Source organism: Euleptes europaea, chromosome 3 (genome assembly GCF_029931775.1).
Source record: "Euleptes europaea isolate rEulEur1 chromosome 3, rEulEur1.hap1, whole genome shotgun sequence".
NCBI lineage: Eukaryota > Metazoa > Chordata > Lepidosauria > Squamata > Sphaerodactylidae > Euleptes > Euleptes europaea.
Window position 1 is genome coordinate 18,754,161 of NC_079314.1, and position 21,176 is coordinate 18,775,336.

The 21,176-nt window shown below is 43.1% G+C and overlaps 1 protein-coding gene across 1 annotated transcript in view; it reads right to left on the reverse strand.

The window, feature by feature from the left end:
- The window catches only part of HNRNPR (heterogeneous nuclear ribonucleoprotein R), a 105,253-nt gene that overhangs the window by 6,525 nt on the left and 77,552 nt on the right, over nucleotides 1-21,176 (reverse strand). Inside the window, exons 2-6 of the mRNA XM_056847329.1 lie at nucleotides 7,913-8,079; nucleotides 5,852-5,970; nucleotides 5,317-5,424; nucleotides 3,325-3,438; nucleotides 1,807-1,983 (exon numbers count right to left, since the gene is read on the reverse strand). Of these exons, the coding sequence (XP_056703307.1) occupies nucleotides 1,807-1,983; nucleotides 3,325-3,438; nucleotides 5,317-5,424; nucleotides 5,852-5,970; nucleotides 7,913-8,069 (675 nt within the window). The 5' untranslated portion in view covers nucleotides 8,070-8,079. The remainder of the gene's footprint in view (nucleotides 1-1,806; nucleotides 1,984-3,324; nucleotides 3,439-5,316; nucleotides 5,425-5,851; nucleotides 5,971-7,912; nucleotides 8,080-21,176) is intronic.

The following is a 21,176-nucleotide window of genomic DNA, read 5'->3' on the forward strand; positions in this document are numbered from 1 at the left end:
ACTTGCTGCTCTTACGGCTATCCCACGATGTTTCTTATTCTAATAAAATTCATCATTATTTTAACTTGTATCATTGGATAATAATTTATAAAAAATAAGTAGGTGCTATAACATGCAATATTATAAATATATATAAATATATACAAATACTTACTGACAACTTTTTCACGTCTAACATAAGTTTAAATGATTTCAAGTCAATGACTCAATTCACAATGGGATACAGGGTGAGGTGGAAGAGAGTATTTATAGAAACGCTGTTAAATTTCACATAAGGTTACACCCACTTCACAGATAGGCTGAATAATCGCACGCCGAATTTAATCCGTGCGGAATCATGGTGTTAAACAGTGTTATAAAGTATGATTCTTTCTGGCTTAAGATCTTATCTACATTTTCTTTTTGGAATGATCTTTTTTGATATTGCCAAAGAGCAATCTTTACCAAAGACAACGCCTCAAAGATTACAGTCTTAACAATGTTTAATACTCTATTAGTGGGGTCTTGTGTTCGAAGAATGACGGTAGCTCCGCCCTTATCAGCGGGCTTAATCACTAGGGATGAGTCTTGGGTTAAACTTTCTAGAGCATCCCGTTCTTCTAAGCTGAGATTCTTATTGCAAAATGATTTACGTTTTTCAAGCTGTTGGATATCTCTCAAGACACAATGCTGAAAAGTTTCTATTAGAGGGTTTCTTCGAACACAAGATTATGAGGGAGAGTGCCTAAGACAGCTGGGACAGTCTGAATTTTATGAAGAAATTGCACGAGACCCCACTAATAGAGTATTAAACATTGTTAAGACTGTAATCTTTGAGGTATGAAACAGGACACTTACCGGAAACCTGTCTGTATTCTGTCCTAAATACTGTGACCTTTTTGGTATTATATGCTTTTGTGAGGAAACAAAAGATATAAATATTTAAATATTTTGATTGTTATAATATTGTCATTGGATTAATTATACTTCATATAGCCATAGAGATTGTTTGCATTTTGAATAACTAATATTACAATCCAAGCCTTCTTTTATTGGTAATGATTTCGGCTGGCTCTGATATCACCCACCCACCCAAAAAAAACCTGCTCTAACAGAAGGTCGTACCAAGTAGAGGCTTCATTTCCCCGCACCGTGACCATCTCTTGAAATCAGATTTTTGATTACTATAACAAAGGACTGTTTACAGGATGTCATTTGTCACCAAAATAAATGTTTTCCATGCCTTGTTTTTCTTGCATTTAAGCCATTTTCCTCAGTTTGGAAGCTAATTTGAATGGACATCATGCTATATGCCCCAGATACAAAGGGAGCCCTCAGACTCTGAGGTGCAAGCCTGTTAAATCGGCTCTTTTTGCCAGTCCTCAACAACGCTGATCTTCTGAACCTGAAAACCGATGGACAGCTCCGCTCACAAATGCCTGGAGGATGGGATCGACCCCTTTGCTGGCCCTTAAAATTGGACCCCCTGTCCCAAAGTTCACCAAACTTCGGTGACCATCTAAGGAGAGTCCCTTGCAGCAACGTTGCAAATCTGTTGACTCTACCTCCAAAAATGCCCCCATAGGCACTTTGAAAAACCTCTCCATAGAGTATAATAGCCCAATTTTTTTCAGTAAACCTGGAAATAACCCGAATACCCATATTTACCTATATCGGTATTTGGCTTATTGCAGGTTTACCAAAAAACATTGGGCCCAATGAACCCAAACCTGAAATTTACCAAATTATTTTTCATGACCCTCGTCCACTCCTGAGCAGCAACCACTGTAACCACCTACGTACCAGGCCCCATTACACAGTACTTACCAGCTTGACAGCTTCTTGTGCTGCATCTTTGCAACAGAAGGTAATGAAAGCGTAGCCTCGGTTCTGGCCAGAAAGGGGATCCATCATGAGCCGCAAGTCCCAAATTGGGCCCGCTTTCTCAAATAGAGGCACCAATTCGTCCTCGTACAAGTCCCTAGGGATTTTGCCGACAAAAACCTGAAGGACAATTACATCTGTTAACAAAAGTTAAAACTCAAAAACAAACATGCAAGTGATGTATAAATGAAGGCAACATCAATGTCTCTTTTCAAATATTTTTAATGTTGGAGTGTACCAGTCCCACTCTAAACACACTGGCCACAATTCAGAGCAAGCCTAACAAGATTTGGCCTTCTTTATTCTTGAGTCATCACTTGAGTATCACAAATACTGCTTTTGAGACTCTTCTGAGTTGAGAAAATAAGCTAAAGGCCTTGCTGGGTGCAGAGCTCTTGGATCATGCCCATATTAATACATTAGGGATATGATGGAGAACAAAAAACAAAGTGGTTTGATCATGCTAACATTGTTTCTTTCATTCTTTCTGGTGACTTTACTTCATGAAAGATAGGTCTATTGGCAAATCATGGTGGCTAAATGGAATCTTCATATTTAGTGGCACAGTACCTCTGAACGTGACAGAAGAGAGTTTCTCTCTCCATGTATGGTTTGCAGGCTTTTCAAAAGGATACGGTTAGTCATCACTGGAAATACAGGACAAGATGGACTAATCCAGCAGTGCTCATCTCCTTAAGGTTCATTATGAAAACCCTCTAGTTCTTCCACCTTTAAACATTTTCCTTGTCTCCAACCTAGATTTGCTTTCCAAACGTTGCAAATTCTATTTAATGACTCATTAAACATACCCATTCCAGATTTGTATATGGCCATAGTCTATTCACTTCATATATGACAGACCCCCCCATAGGACTCTAAAAAAAGGAAGCCACAGCCCTCAATTTGCAATACCTGAGCAAGGCTGTTTAAGATAGGACGTTTTGGAGGACACTGATTCATATGGTTGTCATGAGTCAGAAGCGACTTGACGGCATTTCACACACCCACAGGAAAGGGTCATTTACGACTATCGCGCCTGCCAGTGAAGAATTCACCAGCTTAAATGTAACCTGCATTCAACTTCAACATGTGAAGTGACAGGCTTTTCGAGGCGCCTTCTGAAAAATGAAGCATCCTCTACCAAGAAGGGGGGAAAATTCACTTCTAGGAGAACCCACAGTGCTACATCCTTACAATACCTGCCATAACTGATTATTACGACACTACCAATGGCAGGCCATGACAGCGAAGCAACCTACCCTTACAGTTCCCTTTAAGAAACCCTATTTTGCCTTTGGGGCCAGAATTTTGATTACAAAAAACTATGTTAAACCATCACTTTCATTATGGCGGGAACAAGGTATAGATACAGGCAGCCACAGCTGTTAGGTTCATTAAGCACAGTAATGGCTAAAGCCATTTTAAACAACAATTCTTCATACATAAGCCACACATACAAACCTCTGTGCCAATGCCAGGCTGGGAACCAGAGAACACAGTATCTGGAGGAGGGCCGCCATATTTCCTTTGCCCCGTGGTCACGTCCAAAGTATAACCGGTTCTCTCTAGCAAAGCCTGAAGGTTTTTTTTTTTGCAGGGAGGAATCACAGTAGACATTTTTATAAGAAACGTGAACAGAAATTAACACCATGTTCTTTAATAAGCTTACAACAAAAAGCAGAAGTGGTCCTATCCATAAAACCTCGCTGGGAATGGCCAGTGCATTCCCTCATTGGTAGTCATGCTTAGAACTTGTTTTCTGTTGCTGAACCTACTGGGAAAAGTGGAGGGGGCACAGAGTCTCTTTGAGGTCTACTTTCCAGTCATTTGGGCTTTATTACTTCTGGAGTACCCAGGTGTGTCCAAATGAAGTGCCCAAGGACCACCGGCAAAGTTTCCTCCTCTCCCCAACATTTTTATCCCACCCCTCTTCACAGCAGCAAAACTGTCTTACCCTCACAACACAAAGTTAGGCTGAGTGTGAGGGACTGGCCCTAAAGTCATCTAGTAAGCTTCAACATGGGAGTGGGGATCTGAACCGAGATCTCCCCAATCTGTGACTCTAACTGTGCCGGGAAGGCTCCCAAAGCAGTTGACATTAAAAATGATACTTTAAAAAAATGAACACATTAAAATGAATTTAAACACACCAAACCAACACCATGTATCAATCAAAATAGTGGCAATAAAATAGGCCAAAAGTTAGGTCCCAATCCCAAAGTTTAGAGGTAAAGATGCCTTCACCTTCCACCCAAAAGGAGCCACAGAAGGGAAAAAGAAGAGACTGAATTAAGCTGGTTCCACACTGTTGGGGCAGCTACTGGGAAAGCCCTGCAGATCTCAAGAAACAAGAGGTTTCTAATGGGAAGAGGGCTTTCCCAAAAGTACTTTGGGGATCAGACCAATCAAGGCTTTGAAAGTATGGAGAACTGTGCCCACAAATAATACAAACAGCCAATACAGTTTTTGGAGAATGTGACTTCTACACTCACTCCTGTCAGACAAGTGGCAACATGCTGAACAGGCTGAAGTTCCCAGTCTCAAAAAGCAGTCCATTCATTGGCTGCGTTGCCACAGGGTTGTCAACAATTGGCGGAAAAAGTGTCCTGTGCCTTTAACAGAGGTTTAATGGGTGCTAGTTACCAGGTGATGTTATTGACCTCCATGTCACTGACAGCTTCGCTATTTCCACACATTAAGCCTTTATTAAAGGGCCAGGTCAAGTTTTCGCCAGTCTAGTCTGGAAGTCCTCCGGGTAAAGATAAAAGTGGCACGACTCTCCAGTTTCTCTGGCAATCTCCCTGGCATCAGAAAGGTAACATGTTCCATCAGACAGTACCATGGGATCAACCTTGGCTTCTGACTGTGGACGTGCACTGCATCTTAGCTACCCTGCCCCCTCTACTTCCTGAGAAAGCTGCATGTCTCACTTCCACTGTTTCTGAGACTTTCCAGATCTGCGATGATACAGTCCACTATAATGATGCAGGAGAGATACAGTCCACTATAATGATGCAGCAGTGGAGTGATTCCTAGCTGGTTAGTTACAGCGAGAAGCTGTGGATCAGACAAATATTCTGACTATATTCATTGTACTTGCATTAGTCAACATAGTGGTAGTTATACAGAGTCAGGTACTGAATAAAATACACAGGGCAGTTTTTACACTTGAAGGAATAGAGGTTATTTTATCTTTTACACACTGTTATTGTTAGATTCTTTGGCTATGTTCCTAACTTTAATATTTCAGCTCCTTGCAAGCTTACATGGAAGACAGTAGTAAAATGCTCTGAATGCAATACTTTACTCCAGTTGCAAGTTCTTAAGAGCAACATCATAACAACTGAATGCACCTTGTGAGCACAGACATGCCTGTGTAGAAGTTCATTAGCCTATTTACCTGTCACCCTCTTACAAATAAAGCATTTGTAACTCAGCATATGAAGGCATTACCTTAATCTTTGCTTCATCTGGCCCCTTTGTTGGCTCTTGTACTTTGCTTCCTTGTTTCTCTCTCTGTCTGTAGGTCTTCATAACTCCACATAAAAATGCACTTTTGTTCTGCAGGTACAATTGGTGAAACAATTCAACCGGAAGCTATAAAGAAGCAACCTGAAGCCATTGAACCTTGAACAACATTCAGCTACAGCCCATTTGTCAAAACTAACCTAAATGCCAGTCAGTGTCCTTAAGAACATAAACGTGATCTGAATGTTTTACAAGGCACCACTCCATTAAAAACACCCACACACATAAACAGTCATCAGGCTAAACTGAGACACTAGTACATAAGTCTTAACAATATGCATGCCACTCTAGACTGAATTTAGTGGGAGAGTGGCAAAGTCTGAATAAAAGACACATGGTAAAGAGTGCAAAAATGGCATTTCAAACATAGCAGGTTTGCTGATGCTTGCTATATTCAAGACACAAAGAATACTACATTTGTGAACCAATTTGGTCACATTACAAGGAGCTCTCACCTTACCTGTACATGCGACAGGTCACTTTCCTTAAACTGTTGTAATACAGAGAGGGCTCCTTCTTTGTTAAATTCTCTGAGAGCATCTATTGCTCTCTCATCAAGATCAACATAAGCTACCAATCCTAAAAAAATTAAAAAAGAGAAAGTTACAGATTCCCATTTATTAACTGGACAAGACAGTTTGGTTAAGTCACTCTTTTAACTTCACTAAAACTGAAATTATTTGAGCTGTCGCATAAATTACACTTTACTCACTTAAATGTTTATTTTAAAAAACACAATAGTTTTAGAAACTGTGGGAATCAAGGTTTTGTCGCACAAAGCAACAAGACATATCAGGGTTTGAAATAATGAACTCTGGCTCACATTCCCAAAGGACTGATTTAAGATTTCTGCTTTTAAATGGAGCCATTACAAGCTATGTACAAAGAGTTACACATCATCTGACCACCACCTGCTACAACAATAACTGGAACAACAGCCCCTCTCTCCCCCAAATCTTTCAAAGAGCAAAACTCTCCCTATTTCTCTAATAAGGTGAATTTACACTTTGCTTATAGTTAAATAACTACTTTTGCCACATACCTTCCAGCCAGTTATATTATTTCGAGCCCTGTTATGTACGTTAAAGTACACTAAATATAAGGCTTACACAGTAAGACCAGTTCTGAAGTGCCGGTTTTGAAAGATTTGCATGTACTTCCTTTTCAAGAGATCTAAAGTTAGCAGCAGGTTTATGAAAACTGCAGAGCACTGCTCACTGTATTAAGAGGTAAGATGCTGATATTCTCTACTGACTTCAATAAATATCTACTGACTTCAATAACTATCTAGTGTTCTGGATTTCCTCCCAGGATTTTAAAAGAACAACACTGAAAAGTCCTTAAACACAAAAGATGGGGGGGCGGAATATTGATAGACGGCAGTTCAGAATTGATCCTGCATGCTGGAAGGAACCTAAATGCAGGGACAAAACTCAACAGATTAAAGAGTCACAAAGTTCAGCCCTGAGTTTGCTTAACTATGCAGTGGAGAAACAAACAGTGGTATTGAACCCCAGTGGGGTAAAGTACCTCTTCTGCACAAGGAGAGGTTAGCACAATTTTTTTAAATTAATACAAATGGTACATTTTAAACATTAATGCCTTTTAAGTTTACCTGAACTCCTCACCACACAACCTAAGTGCAACACAGTGAAATCAGAAAAAGTCCCTTTCTCAGACACCTACACTCAAGTCTAAGAGCATATCCTAGAAGAGCTTTAGAAAAGGGAATCTCTAAAGACACTGACGGCTTCCTGGCAGCCACATGAGCCAGAATATCAACATAATGAGACAGATGCAGTATTCTTTTGAACTGCCTTTTAAGTCTATATCACTTTGGGAGGGCTTTAGAAAAAAAAGATAAACTACATCTTGCCACTGAGGTACCTGAGGGCATGAAACAGTTCCCATTTACAGTATGCATGTTCACAACACACATACATACTCAAGAGGAAGAAAAAAGTGTTCTGCACCAAAGAACATGTGTCTCCTAAAGCAGATCTCTCTTTAAAAATACACAAAGACGCTTGCTCCAAGCAAGGCAAAGATAATTCAAGCCATTATTGTTACAGGTTGGTGTAACGACTAGCAAGGACTGAGCTATCCACTAAGAGCTAGACATATTCACACACGGACTGGTATTCCAGAGTAGCCCCAAGTCAGTCAAACTAGACTATCTCCCCATCCCACAAGCCACCTATTAAAACATGACGTGCTTAACGTAGTCACCATAAGTTGGTCATAGCAGAAGCAAATATTTGCAAAAATTAGAGCTCAGCAGGCTGGAATGTCTGTTGTTGGTTTTTTACTTGTGGAAGTCTATGAAACAGTGTCCTGAAGACCTAAGAGGCTATCAACATACTGTGAAACCCCAATTTGAGCTCAAGCAGCAATACATTTTAAGCTACACAGTTCAAAACACAGCAATTTTTTTTTTGCAACTTTAAAACCTAAAGATTTCAAAAAAATTGTTTTGCCTTCACTTGCATAACCAATCAGAAACAAGAAATGCATATTATACCTGTCTGAAATATTTCATCAAGTCTCTCTGCCACCTTCTGGGGGAGGCCTGCCTCTATCAGTGTCTTGTAGTATTCTGTGAGAGTTACACTGGAAGTATCCATTGGTTCTTCCTCTTCTTTTAATTGTACCGCATTACCATTCACCTGATTAGCCATTTTATTATGCTGCTGGAAAAAATTCAGGAGCTATATTACATAAAGCCAGAAAGAACTAATTTGTAGGACAATGCATTTATCTAAACTAATTTTGTAAACATGCTGCAAGTGACTTGCATCCAACCTATATTTGAAAGCCTTTACAGTGCAGCTCACCTAACTCAAGAGGGGGGAGAGGAAGTAGTCCTGAAATACTGTGGAGCATGTACATGGAACGATGCACAGCTTTAAGCACTTCCTGTACATCTTCCACTTTTGAGTAATATGTTTCTGTCATGGACATAGTGGCTGGGTGTTGTGCTGGAATGGACAAACGTCCCTGGTCTCAAAGAGATTTTAGATAAGTTTATTCAACACAGAGGCCTGCAGGGCAGCTAAATACATAAATGTCAGAACTGGCTTGCCATCCTCCCCATATTTTTTCTGGCATACTTCCATGTCTTCCTTCAAACCCAACATTATGTTACACGAGAGAAGCCATGCTGCTTTTTAAAATATATATATATACTGGTTGCCAGAGCCGCTATAAAGGAACACTCTACATTAGGTTTTTGCACAAGTGGAACGATCGATAAACGAATGGCACTTCACATCAGCAAGATGAACTGGTATTAAACTCTGCACGGTATATTATTCCAGACACGGTGATTTAAACAAAAAGCAGCATTTTCAGTTTTCCACACCAATGAGAAAGACTTGATGCAAAAGTAAAATGAAGAGACTGCAAAAGATATGCATCACAAATGAACCACTATCTTTTCAATCAATTCCTCAGGCTTTTTCTAATGTACCATAAAAAAACATTCATTCTATTTTGTCAGGAAAATCAACAGTCTTTTAATAGTCAGCCATGAAGCGCAGGCGATGTAAACCACTAGGTAAGGGAAAGAAATAATCAACAGTTTCACATTAGAAAAACAGAACAAGCAACCACTAAAAACTATCCTTCAAATACTGCAGAAGCATTTAACATAATTAAAGCATCAACAGCACAACAAAGCATTGACAAATGGTCCAACTTTGGAAAAAGTTGTTTTATACTATAAATCTGATTCCAGTGGCAAGGAACTACCTGATGGGCTGTATAGGCTAAGAGATGCGAAGAGATGTGACACCATCTGTTTCTGTAATGGTTGCCACCATACTCATTTTTTCAGACACTATTAAAAACACAAGCACTTCAGCTACTGAGTTGCTTTGCAAAAAATTCATGTTATGCTCCTAGATCATGCCTCAAACTCCTTTCAAACTGAAGTCGTTTAATGGTGATCCATAACAATGATTCAATGGCTGTCAACTAGCTATTTTATTGAACAAACTCAATACTACTTCACTCACATGCAAAAATATTGAAGTTCACACACTTAAAAATGTAAGTGTCAAAAACCACTACAGAATTAAGACAGGTTGGGAGTTACACTCTTCAATGGAACAACAGGGACCCGTTGCCTCAGTACACATTTTGAAGGATATTCCCAAATAATTTTGACAGTCTTGTAAATTTTACCTTAAAGGCAGACCTATGTTTAAAATGTTACGTTTGCATTGCTAGTGGTATGCTGTGATTCACTCTTTTATGTTGGCATAGCACCAAGGAAACAGCTAAGTATTATACTCAACAGAACTCCTGTGTTTTAATAGGAATTCTAGAGCTTGTCACACATAGCTCTCCCCTCCAATGAAAATCATGGAATTATGTGATTTCTCATGAGAAACCATAGCACAACCAGCTGAACCAAGGTTGATACCAATTTGATCTATTTAAAACATACTATTTTCTTCTATACACTGTTTATCTTGTACCAGTGACTGGGATAAGGATCTTGGTCATCACCAACACTGCTGAACCAAAGAAGTCTATTCGGGGAGGGGGGAACTATGGTGTACTGCTAACAGAAATAAAATAAAAGGTCCTTATTCAACCTTGTATTTTCAATCCTTCTCTTTTCCCAGGGGGATTTCAATGCATGTATATTTATAAAGATTCTCAGTGCACTGCATCCAACTTTAATGGGAAATAAAAATGTAGCCTTTTCACTTAAAACATGTCTATCAGCATTTTAGTGCTAAAGAATATGACGGATTAATGCAACTCAGATTAGCTACTCTATTAACATAGAATTCATCACCACATGCAAATAATTCAAGAGCCTTCCTGTTCATTTCTCTTAACAGGAAGCCCTACGGAAGTGGAAAAGTAGGCCCCTCGTTGGCAGGGCTTGGTTTTCCTACAGCCAGGTGCAGATAACGTGGCAGTAATTCCACAAGGAAGCCAGCATTAAGTCTAGATTGTTTTTCTGGGACCCATCTGTGGAACATGATAAAGTACACAGTTACAGAAACAAGCTAACACGGCTAAAAAAAATTGTCTAATTAGATTTTCTTAAAAACTTTTATTCCACTGTCTAGGCTGAGAGGTTCTTGTATAACTTCACAACACATTAATAATTTTGGAAGATTTAGAAGCTCTACAACCTTTCACAATACTTAATGCAATATACGAACTACATACTCAACATGATTCTCAGTGCTTTCACCATATCTATTTAAAAGGTAAAACAAAGATTAATTATCTTTTTGAAAGCCAGTGTCCATTTGAGAACTGCTGCTCCAAATTTTCCTTTGTTACTATTTATGATGGGATGGCTATATATATTTTCCTTACATCTTGGGCTTTTGGAAGGTGAAGGTTTGGGAAAATCACCCAACATAAACCAACCTTCTCATCCTCTAGCACTGTACTGAGGCTGCAACTCAAGTCATGTTAAATAGTTTACTCCCACAAAAGCATGGGTGCAATATCACACAGCTATAGTTTATGGGGGATTAGGAATAATATCAGATTATTTCTATAGGATTGACTGAGAATTATACATTCACGTATGAAAACATGTACCATCTCAAAACAAGCAACATTCAGGAACTGCCTCCATAAACATGTGCCTAACAATTGTACTAATTTGTATTTCAGAGATGAATGTACAAGTTCTGTGATAAAGCAAGTTCTGAAACCAGGACTCTTAACTACACCAAGAGTATATACTGTCACTCTTGACCATGTATCTGGAAACAATGGGAAAGTTCACAGGCTCCAATGTTTGTTGTTGATTCAGCTCCCACTGCTAAAGAGAGGGACTCATCCCTCACTAGGGTTACAAATGTTTAGCATTAGCAGCACAGTCAAAAGTTTGCATTCAAATAGTAATCAAACTGTTTTTGTATTTTATTCAACTTCTACTCTGCCTTTCTGTGAAAATGCTCATAGGGTATCTTCTTTTCAAAGTATGACAAACAGCAGTGCACTTCAGAACAAAGCCCACTCTGTGAAATCTACCAAAGTTAGGGATACATAAATATACCAGGGTGTTCTTCTCAGCCTTCTGCTTTGGTATTACTACCATAAAATAAGGCCAGCTTCAAGTAGAGTACTGAATGTTGCCAACAGTTGCATCCCACATTCAACAGTCTACAAGTTCATGAATTACAGACAACACAGAGACAGACCTTCCTCCCTGCTTTTAGCAAGAACTCTCTTCCTTCACCTCATTCCAGAGGTACTGGGAACCTCCAAAGGGCAGCACAAAGCCTTAGATAGATATCACTTCTTCCCAAACTCTGAACTCAGGGAAGAGAGATGCTCTCATGTGACTCAAAGGTACCCAAGAACACCCTGTGGAATCTGCAGTGCAGATTCAGGCAAATTCCAGACACGGTCCATCTCTGACCTGGTCTCAAATGTCAGTCTCCGAGTGCCTCCAAAATACAACACAAAGTTAGTAAGGAGAACCTCTAATACAGCACCCCGCTGTCCTGTCAGAGGAAATTAAGGAAGGACAGGTTGGTAGCATATAATAGTTGGCTACTACATTCAAAATGGGTGGCTCTCTGCCCATTCTCACCTAGCTGTCATCATACTAGCACTGCAACTCAAGTCATGTTCAATAGTTTACTCCCAAAATGCTTTCAGAACAAAGCATGTGTGCAATATCACACAGCTCTAGCTCATGGGGGATTAGATGGGATCCATAATATCTGCTTATTTCTACAGGACTGCCTGAGAATTATACATTTATGCATGAACACATATACCATCTCAAAACAAGCATAGTATGATATCGCTTAGTACAAGGTCTCTTTATACTGATGCTAAGCTAACATTTCACTTATTCACCTATCCTACACTGTTTCCCACAGAGATCTGCCCACCCTAACTCACATTTGGGCAATCAAAGTCTGTGGGATGCAGACCTGAGAAGGAGGGCATGAACCGGAGAGCTCTATTTAGAGAGATCATCTGTGGGGAGGGACATGCGTTAAGATGTTTCTTCTGCAGATACTTCTTATTTATTTTAGCCACTTGGTAGATGTCCTGTTTATCCCATGAGGCCCCATACAGTGAGTTATAGTTCACAAATCTCAGATGTAGTTTCACATCGGTGCTTAATAATGGCTAGAACGCCAACTAACATAGCCTTTCTTGCATACAATCACTGCCAGACTTCAGATGTGTTATTACACACTGCATGAGTACAAAAGGGATTGGACTAAGTTTTTCGTACTGGTGAAGGGCGAGCTCTTGGTGGCACTGTATAAGGTGGAGATAAGCAGACTGGTATCACAGCAAGGCCACCTTCAGCATGACCCTAAGCAGATTTACACAAAACTCAGTCCCAGTATTCAATGGGGCTTATGTCCAAGTATGAATAGATACGTTTATAACCTCAGTTGTCCCCCATCCCGGCTCTGTCACTTCTTAAGCAAGATAAGACAGTAAATGTACTTCTACTCCAAAACACAAAGTAACATGAAATTGATTTTTTTAGGTTTTTCCCCATTTCCCCTGTACTGACAGAACTTAGTAAAATATACATAACGTTAAATTACTCTAATGTTCAATCAATGAAGATGAAAGCATACTTGTTGCTTAAGTTGGTATTTTATATCCTGCTTTTACAGTAGACAAATCAGATTTGTTGTTTCCAAAGTAACCTGCATAGACTTCCAAGCTAACAACCTTTGAGGAGACACAAATAATTTATACAGCAGTTGCAACAGCACAGCTCTGCTTTAACATGCTCAAAACATTACCAAAATAAAAATATACACGATACCATACTACTAATCTCCATTATAGCAGATAACACATCTGGAAATGCGCTGTTAGTATTGTAACCAAGAATTAGTTGGCCAAGGAACTTTTTTTTTTGTAAACAGAAATCTACAGAGCTTCATGATTTGTATATAAATGTACACATTTTTCTTCAGTTTATTTTAGAGCACTTCGATCTTTTGACGCCCATATTAAGAGTGACACGGAGTGTCAGCTCCATCCCACTTAACACTTTTGGATGCAAAAAGAGAGGTCATAGTGCATTAGCAGAGAAAGTATTTGGGCATTCCTGTGCAGGCACTGGAATCACAATAAAACATGAGCCTGCCTGGCTCCTCAGGGTCTCAGGCTCATCCTGCCCACCACATGCTGCCCAGTCATTTCAGCTGCTGATGCTGAGGACTGAAACTCGGACCTTCAGCCTGCAAATCAATGCTCTACCACTGAAAAGCCCCTCTCGCCCCTGAAACAAGAGACTGCAAGTCACTTAGTGCAAAGTACCGTAATCTGATCTCCCTAAAACCGACATTGCTGTCAAAATGATTAGATGCAATCTAACACTATTCCCCTAAAGTCAGAGTAGAATCAAAGAAACCCCACCAGGGTCGTCTAGTCCAACCCACTGCACAATGCAGGAAATTCACAACTACTGCCCCCACACCCCCAGTGACCCCTATTCCATGCCCAGAAGATGGCAAAATACCCTCCAGTATCCCTGGCCAATCTGGCCTGGAGAAATATTGCTTCCTGACCCCAAAGGGGCAATCAGCATTACCCTAGGCATGTAAGAAAGGGCCATGAGAGCCAAACCCTGGCACAACCCTCCCTGCCCTCCCTCTCATGATCTGCCTAAGTTCACAGAATCAGCATAGTGGACAGATGGCCATCTAGCCTCTGCTTAAAAACCTCCAAAGGAGAGCACACGACCTCCCGAGGAAGCCCGTTCCACTGAGTACAAGTGGAGCATCTCAAGGGGCGCACTCGAGAATGCGCCACATATCATTCCAGAACTTTTTAAGAATTCTCAAAAGCAGCTACTGAAAGCTAGCTGACAGGCTTCAAAACGGTTAACGATATTCCCCTGAGCCTCCACTACTTTCGTGAAAGAAAGCCAAGAACTACCAGCATGACATACCAGGATCTGCATCTCCAAAAGTAAACACCACTGCTTCCTCCCCACAGTGCAAAAACATATCTAAAAGTACAAAATCCGATTCGTTTTCTCTTCTACCTCTAAACTATGATAGTAGAAAAGGGCAAGAGTCCAGTAGCACCTTAAAGACTAACAAGAATATTTTCTGGTAGGGTATGAGCTTTCGTGAGCATCAGCTCACTTCTTCAGATACAGCTTAGAATGTGAATCCATCTGTCTTTAAGTAGAGGAGAGTGAATTCAGACAAGCATTAGTAAAAATGATGTCTGTCTGTACCTGTGCAAGTTTCTTCACAAGATTGATGGATTTCCATTCTGTACGGCTAAATGTGGTGCCTTCCATGAAGATAATTCACAGTGGGTAGCCGTGTTAGTCTGTCTGCAGTCGTAGAAAAGAGCAAGAGTCCAATAGCACCTTAAAGACTAAAGTGAGCTGTGGCTCACGAAAGCTCATACCCTACCAGAAAATATTCTTGCTAGTCTTTAAGGTGCTACTGGACTCTTGCCCTTTTCTACGACTGCAGACAGATTAACACGGCTACCCACTGTGAATTATCTCTAAACTATGAGACAACGAAGAATCACTCGAACAGCTTCAAACTGAATGCTTGGGGGGGGGGGCCGCTAAATCAGCAAATCAACTGCAGCCGCTAAGAAAAAGCATGCAAACTAAAAAAAAAAAACCAACCAACAAATGCAGAAATCTAAACCAAAGGCCTTGCCCCGCTTTCCCAGGGCAGAAGGCGCGTTTGGCAAACCCAAGGGTGCCGCGTTGGTGCAGCGGCATCCAAGGCCTTTTTAAAACCAAGCAAAACGGGGACGTTAAAGCCCCATTTATGCGCTTTATTTCTTTTTATTCCCAGGTAAAAGCACGCCACAGGATTGCATCCCGATGGAGACGCTGCACGGGAGCTGCGGGGTGGGGGGGTGCGCGCGCACGCGCGCGCGCGCGGGAAAGAGCAAACCGATCCATCTCCACAGCCCTCAATCATGGTTAATTTAAAAAAAAAATGCGGACGCGCCAAAATTATACAGAAGCAATTGACACGGGGTTGATTATACTCCGGATCCAATCAGATTTGGGGGGGGATTGCAGAGAGGGGGGAACAAACCACGCACAGTCTGGGAACGCGGCTCCAAATCGCCGCTGGACCGCAAGGCGCCGATGCCGGCGGTGGGCCCAGCCTGGCGAGGCCTCCCCCGACCCGGCGAAGGGCGCCCACTCGGGCCGCGCTCCGTGGCCGTGAAGCGCGGCCTGCACCGCCCAGGCGCGGCGCGGCAACAAAAGGCGGCCTCCGAGCCGGGGCCTGGCGGGGCTTGGCGGGGCCTGGCGGGGCGAGCTCCCCGCCCCGCCGGCCTTGCCCCTTCTCCTCCTCCCCCCCGCCGCCTCCTCATCCGCCTTCCCGGGCCGAGCGGCCTCGACGAGACTCACCGGAGCGGGGCCTGCGCGGCGCGGCGGGAGCGGCGGCGGCGGCTGCAAATGGCGCGCGCTCCTCCTCTTCCCTCCCCTCATGGGCGAACAAGAGCGACCCCGGCGACGCGAGGGGTTTCCCGGAACTGTTTCCAGGGACTGGCGGCCGGCAGCCAACCCGAGGGCGGCGCTGCGGAGAGGCGGCGACAGGGGCCTATCCGGAGAGCGGGGGGGGGAGGGACGAGGGGGAGGACGCCGCGTCCAATCCGAAGAGGGAAAGCCTCTCGACCAATCGGAGGGAAGGGATAAAGAAAAAGTCGTGGCGCGCCGGTAAAAGGGGGGGGTGAATGAAAATCCGGGCATTTAAAGAAGCGGCTCCTTCCCGCTTTTCCCATTCAAGGGATGGAGACAAAGGGTGGAAGCGCGTGGTCGCTTTATCCTCCTTTAATCCCTGTTTCGGCCAGGATCGAATGCGTATGTTTCGCCTAATGTGTGTTCGATCCTGGCTAAAGCAGGAATTAAAGGAGGATGAATCGACCATGCATTTTCGCCCAAAGGAAGGTCTGAAAGGGCAACTGAAGCCCAGTTTTCGGGAGGGGTGTAACCTCTGCACCACCAGACTGAACTCTCCAAAGTGCCGGAGAAAGCTAACTTGTCATGGGAGAAAATGCTGTGCTAGAAAAGCATCCGCTGCCCAGGCGGGAGAGGAGCTCAGTCGCACGCACCAGCACTATTCACACGTGGTATACTTTTAATCTAAGAAAGAAAAAAAACTTGTCCCTGCGAGTAGACAACTAGATTATCAGGGAGAAGGGTGCTAGCTCAGCATTCCCTTCTCTCGGGCACACTAGTTTTCTATGTGCAGGGAAGTTGTTTTCTTTTTTTTTTACGAGAAAGAGTGCTATGTGTTTGCAGTTTGCAGGCACATCTTACCCAGCACGCCTCTATATCCCCATCCAAAAATGCTGCGCCCACAAAGAACGAGTGGGTCAGGAAGAAGGGAAGGCTGGATTAGAACCCATCACCATGATAGGGTTGCTAGCCCCGGGTTGGGAACTACCTCGAGATAATTCACAGTGGGTAGCCGGGTTAGTCTGTCTGCAGTAGCAGAAAAGGGCAAGAGTCCAGTAGCACCTTAAAGGCTAACAAGAATATTTTCTGGTAGGGTATGAGCTTTCGTGAGCCACAGCTCACTTCTTCAGATATCACTTCAGGTATCTGAAGAAGTGAGCTGTGGCTCACGATAGCTCATACCCTACCAGAAAATATTTTTGTTAGTCTTTAAGGTGCTACTGGACTCTTGCCCTTTTCTACTACCTAGAGATTGTGAGGGTGGAGCCTGAGGAGGGCGGGGTTTGGTGAGGGGAGGGACTTCAGTGCCATAGAGTCCAATTGCCAAAGCAGCCATTTTCTCCAGGGGAACTGATCTCTGTCGGTTGGAGATCAGCTGTAATATCAGATCAGCCACCACCTGGAGGTTTAGACTCAACAATTGATACGTGTGCTGTAACAACGTTAGTTAAAGAAAATAAACAGCACCCAAGCTCAGAATAATAAAGGAAATGTATTCACAATATATACAATATGGAAACTCCAATAGCTCCAGGTAAGTATTAAATCAAAGGTAGGTTACTTCACCATCCACTTTCCTTTATGCAGACGAAACGTCCAAATAAATTTAAACAAGGTATAGGAATGTCCAAAAAGGGTAAAGAAACTCCAATAACTCCAAAAAGGTATCAAATAAAAGGTAGGTTACTTCACCGTACACTTTCCTTTATACGGACAAAATAAAGTCCAGGTTGCTCCACCATCAACGTGAAACGAGGAAAACTCCAAAGAAAGACAGCAAGTTGGAGAAAGAAGGAACAAGCTCGGGGGTCGCATAACTAGTTAGCATGCCAGAGTCTCGTTCATTATCGGAATTAACCAGACAAATCGCTCCACCAACTAAGAACGGCCATGCACCACCACCCACAGAATCAAGAAAGAGCTGGCATGCTAACTAGTTATGCGACCCCCGAGCTTGTTCCTTCTTTCTCCAACTTGCTGTCTTCCTTTGGAGTTTTCCTCGTTTCACGTTGATGGTGGAGCAACCTGGACTTTATTTTGTCCGTATAAAGGAAAGTGTACGGTGAAGTAACCTACCTTTTATTTGATACCTTTTTGGAGTTATTGGAGTTTCTTTACCCTTATTGGACATTCCTACACCTTGTTTAAATTTATTTGGACGTTTCGTCTGCATAAAGGAAAGTGGATGGTGAAGTAACCTACCTTTGATTTAATACTTACCTGGAGCTATTGGAGTTTCCATATTGTATATATTGTGAATACATTTCCTTTATTATTCTGAGCTTGGGTGCTGTTTATTTTCTTTAACCACCTGGAGGTTGGCAACCCTACTCCCTGACAATCTGGTTTTCTACATGCAGGGATTTTTTTAAAAGGGAAAAGCATTCTATACCCCGTTTGTTGGCCAACCAAAGCAACTGGTTGGCACTGCGCAAGACAGAATACTGGATTAGACCATTGGGAACAATTCTGCAGTGTGCATGAGTAATGGGCAAAGGCACACACATGCTGAGGAAAGTGGCAGCATAGAAAGAGAGGATTCCTCTTATGGCTTGAACACTTGGCTTAATCTTTACTGCAGCAAACCTCCTTGTACTCACTTTGTTCCCTAACCGTGGCCCCCTTGGTTTACTACCTGCAATCCTAGCCTCCAGGTGACTGAAGTCTGGCTTCCCATCTTTCTGGCTCAGGAAAGACCCATGCAGAGTGGGGTCACAGATCCGAAGGTTACTAGTATTTATTTATTTTTTCAAATTTGTAGCCCATTCTCATCCCCAGCAAACCAGGCACAGGGCAGGCAACAATCAAAATACATAAAATCATCAAGTATCATTCAAACATCAACACCTCAATACAACATCAATAAAACCTCATAATACACTCATAAACAGGTGGCTTCAAATTTACCTAGGTGCTGCCGTGTAACAAAAAATCAACAGATCAACCCCCCCACAGATGTTAAAAGTGGGGGGGGAAGGATGGGGAGTCCAGTCATGATAGATCCTCTCCTTAAGATCCCGCAGGGCCCTGATGTCACCAGGAAGACTATTCCACCAGGCTGTGGCCGGGGCCGAAAAAACCCCGGCCCTTGTTGAGGACAGCCGCACGTTCTTCGGGCTGGAGACCACCAGCAGATTACTATTAGTAGAGCATAAGGCTCTTTGGGGGGCATACCAGGAGAGGCAGTCCCGCAGGTATGATGGTCCCAGACCGGGTAAAGCTTTAAAGGTCAAAACCAGCACCTTGAACCTGATCGGATGCTCCAGCTGGAGCCAGTGCAGTTGTTTTAGCACTGGCGTTATATGGTACTCTCGTGTAGCTGCAATGCTGGCGGTGGGGAAAGAGAAAGCTGTGATGGAGGCAGCTGCGGACACTGTGGCCAGGGGCCCATAGAAACCTGTGGCCGGCCCTAGAACTAGCCCACCATACTGTGGTAAGAACTGTGACTCTTCTGTTCCTTACAGGCATGCTATAAGCCTGCAAGAAAGCCTGCATCATACACTTGAACGCTGCAGGTGGTGGTGGAGTTCAAAGAAACTTTGATCATAGAAACAGAGCTGGAAGGGACCCTCAAGGGTCATCTGGTCCAGCCCCCAGCACAATGCAGGAAATTCGCAACTGGCTTCCTCCCCCACTCCACCAGTGACCCCTGCTTAGGGTTGCCAACCTCCAGGTACTAGCTGGAGATCTGCTGTTACAACGGATTTCCCATCGATAAGAGATCGATTCACCTGGAGAAAATAGCCGCTTTGGCAATTGGAGTGTTTGGCATTGAAGTCCCTCCCCAAACCTTGCCCTCCTCATGCTCCATCCCAAAAACCTCCCACCTGTGGCAAAGAGGGACCTGGCAACCCTACCCCTGCTCTATGCCCAGAGGAAGGGGGGGACCTCCAGGATCCCTGGCCCATCTGACCTGGAGGAAAATTGCTTCCTGATCCTAAAGTGGCGATTAGCATTACCATAGGCGTGTACGAAAGGGCCACGAGTCACAGGAGTTAAAACCAGTGACTGGTCAACTGTAGGGTGACAGTTGTGTAGTCAAGACTACAACAGGAAGACTCCAAACTCCTGAAATGCAGTCCCTTCTAAAGAATAAACAAACGTAGATTTACAGTCAGATTATCTGATTATTGTCTATAGCACAATTGTTGTTTCTTTTTCTTCAGGCTTCAGGCCAACAATCTCAGCCCAGAACAATCCTTTTTATTGTGCAAGGCATGCACCACCCTTGCGAATGGCAAGGGAGCCAAATGTGTTTTCCCCCACTAGCACATCTGGTTTGACAGGGATCCAACAGTGTGCCGATTTCAAAGGGCTTAGTCCGGAGCCTCTCTGTATAGGCTTGCACTGCAAATCATCTTTCCCTCTACTAGCACATCTGCTGCAGGGAAATCAGACATTTGCAGGCAGTGAACCACAATACATAGATATGCATCTCCTTGGGAAAACGTTACTTCCTAATTCTGCTCTTTCCTTGATGTTTGGCAGCTCAGCTGTTACCTTACCCGATGCTGACCACAAAGGGGAAGGGCTCAGTGGTCTACAAAATCATTTATTTTGAAGGCAAAGGCGAAGAAGAAGTTTTTATATTGGTTTTTATATGCTGACTTTACTAGTTAAGGGAGATTCAAACCAGCTTACAATCATCTTCACTTCCCCTCCCCACAAAAGACACCATAGACACCCTGTGAGGCAGGTGGGGCTGAGAGAGCTCTAACAGAGCTGTGACTAGCCCAAGGTCACCCAGCTGGAATCATGTGTAGGAGTAAGGAAACAAATCCAGTTCACCAGATTAGCCTCCGCCGCTCATGTGGAGGAGCTGGGAATCAAACCCGGTTCTCCAGATCTGAGTCCACCGCTCCAAACCACCGCTCTTAACCACTACACCAGGCTGGCAGCATAGCTGTTCAGAAAGCCAGTGTGGTGTATTGGTTAGAATGTTAGACTAGGATCTGGGAGACCCAGGTTCAAATCCCCACTCTTCTACTGAAGCACACTGGATGACCTTGGGCCAATCATATACTCTCCACTGAACCTACCTCAAAGAGTTGTTGTGACGCGAGGAGAATGATGTCAGCTGCTTTGAAAACGAAGAAGAGTTGGTTTTTATATGCCAACTTTCTCCACCACTTAAGAAAGAATCAAACAGCCTTACAATCTCCTTCCCTTCCCCTCCTCATAACAGACACCCTGAGAGGTAGGTGGGGCTGAGAGAGTGTGACTAGCCCAAGGTCACCCAGCTGGCTTCATGTGTAGGAGTGGGGAAACAAATCCAGTTCACCAGATTAGCTTCCAACTCTCATGTGGAGGAGTGGGGAATCAAACCCGATTCTCCAGATCAGAGTCCACCGCTCTAAACCCA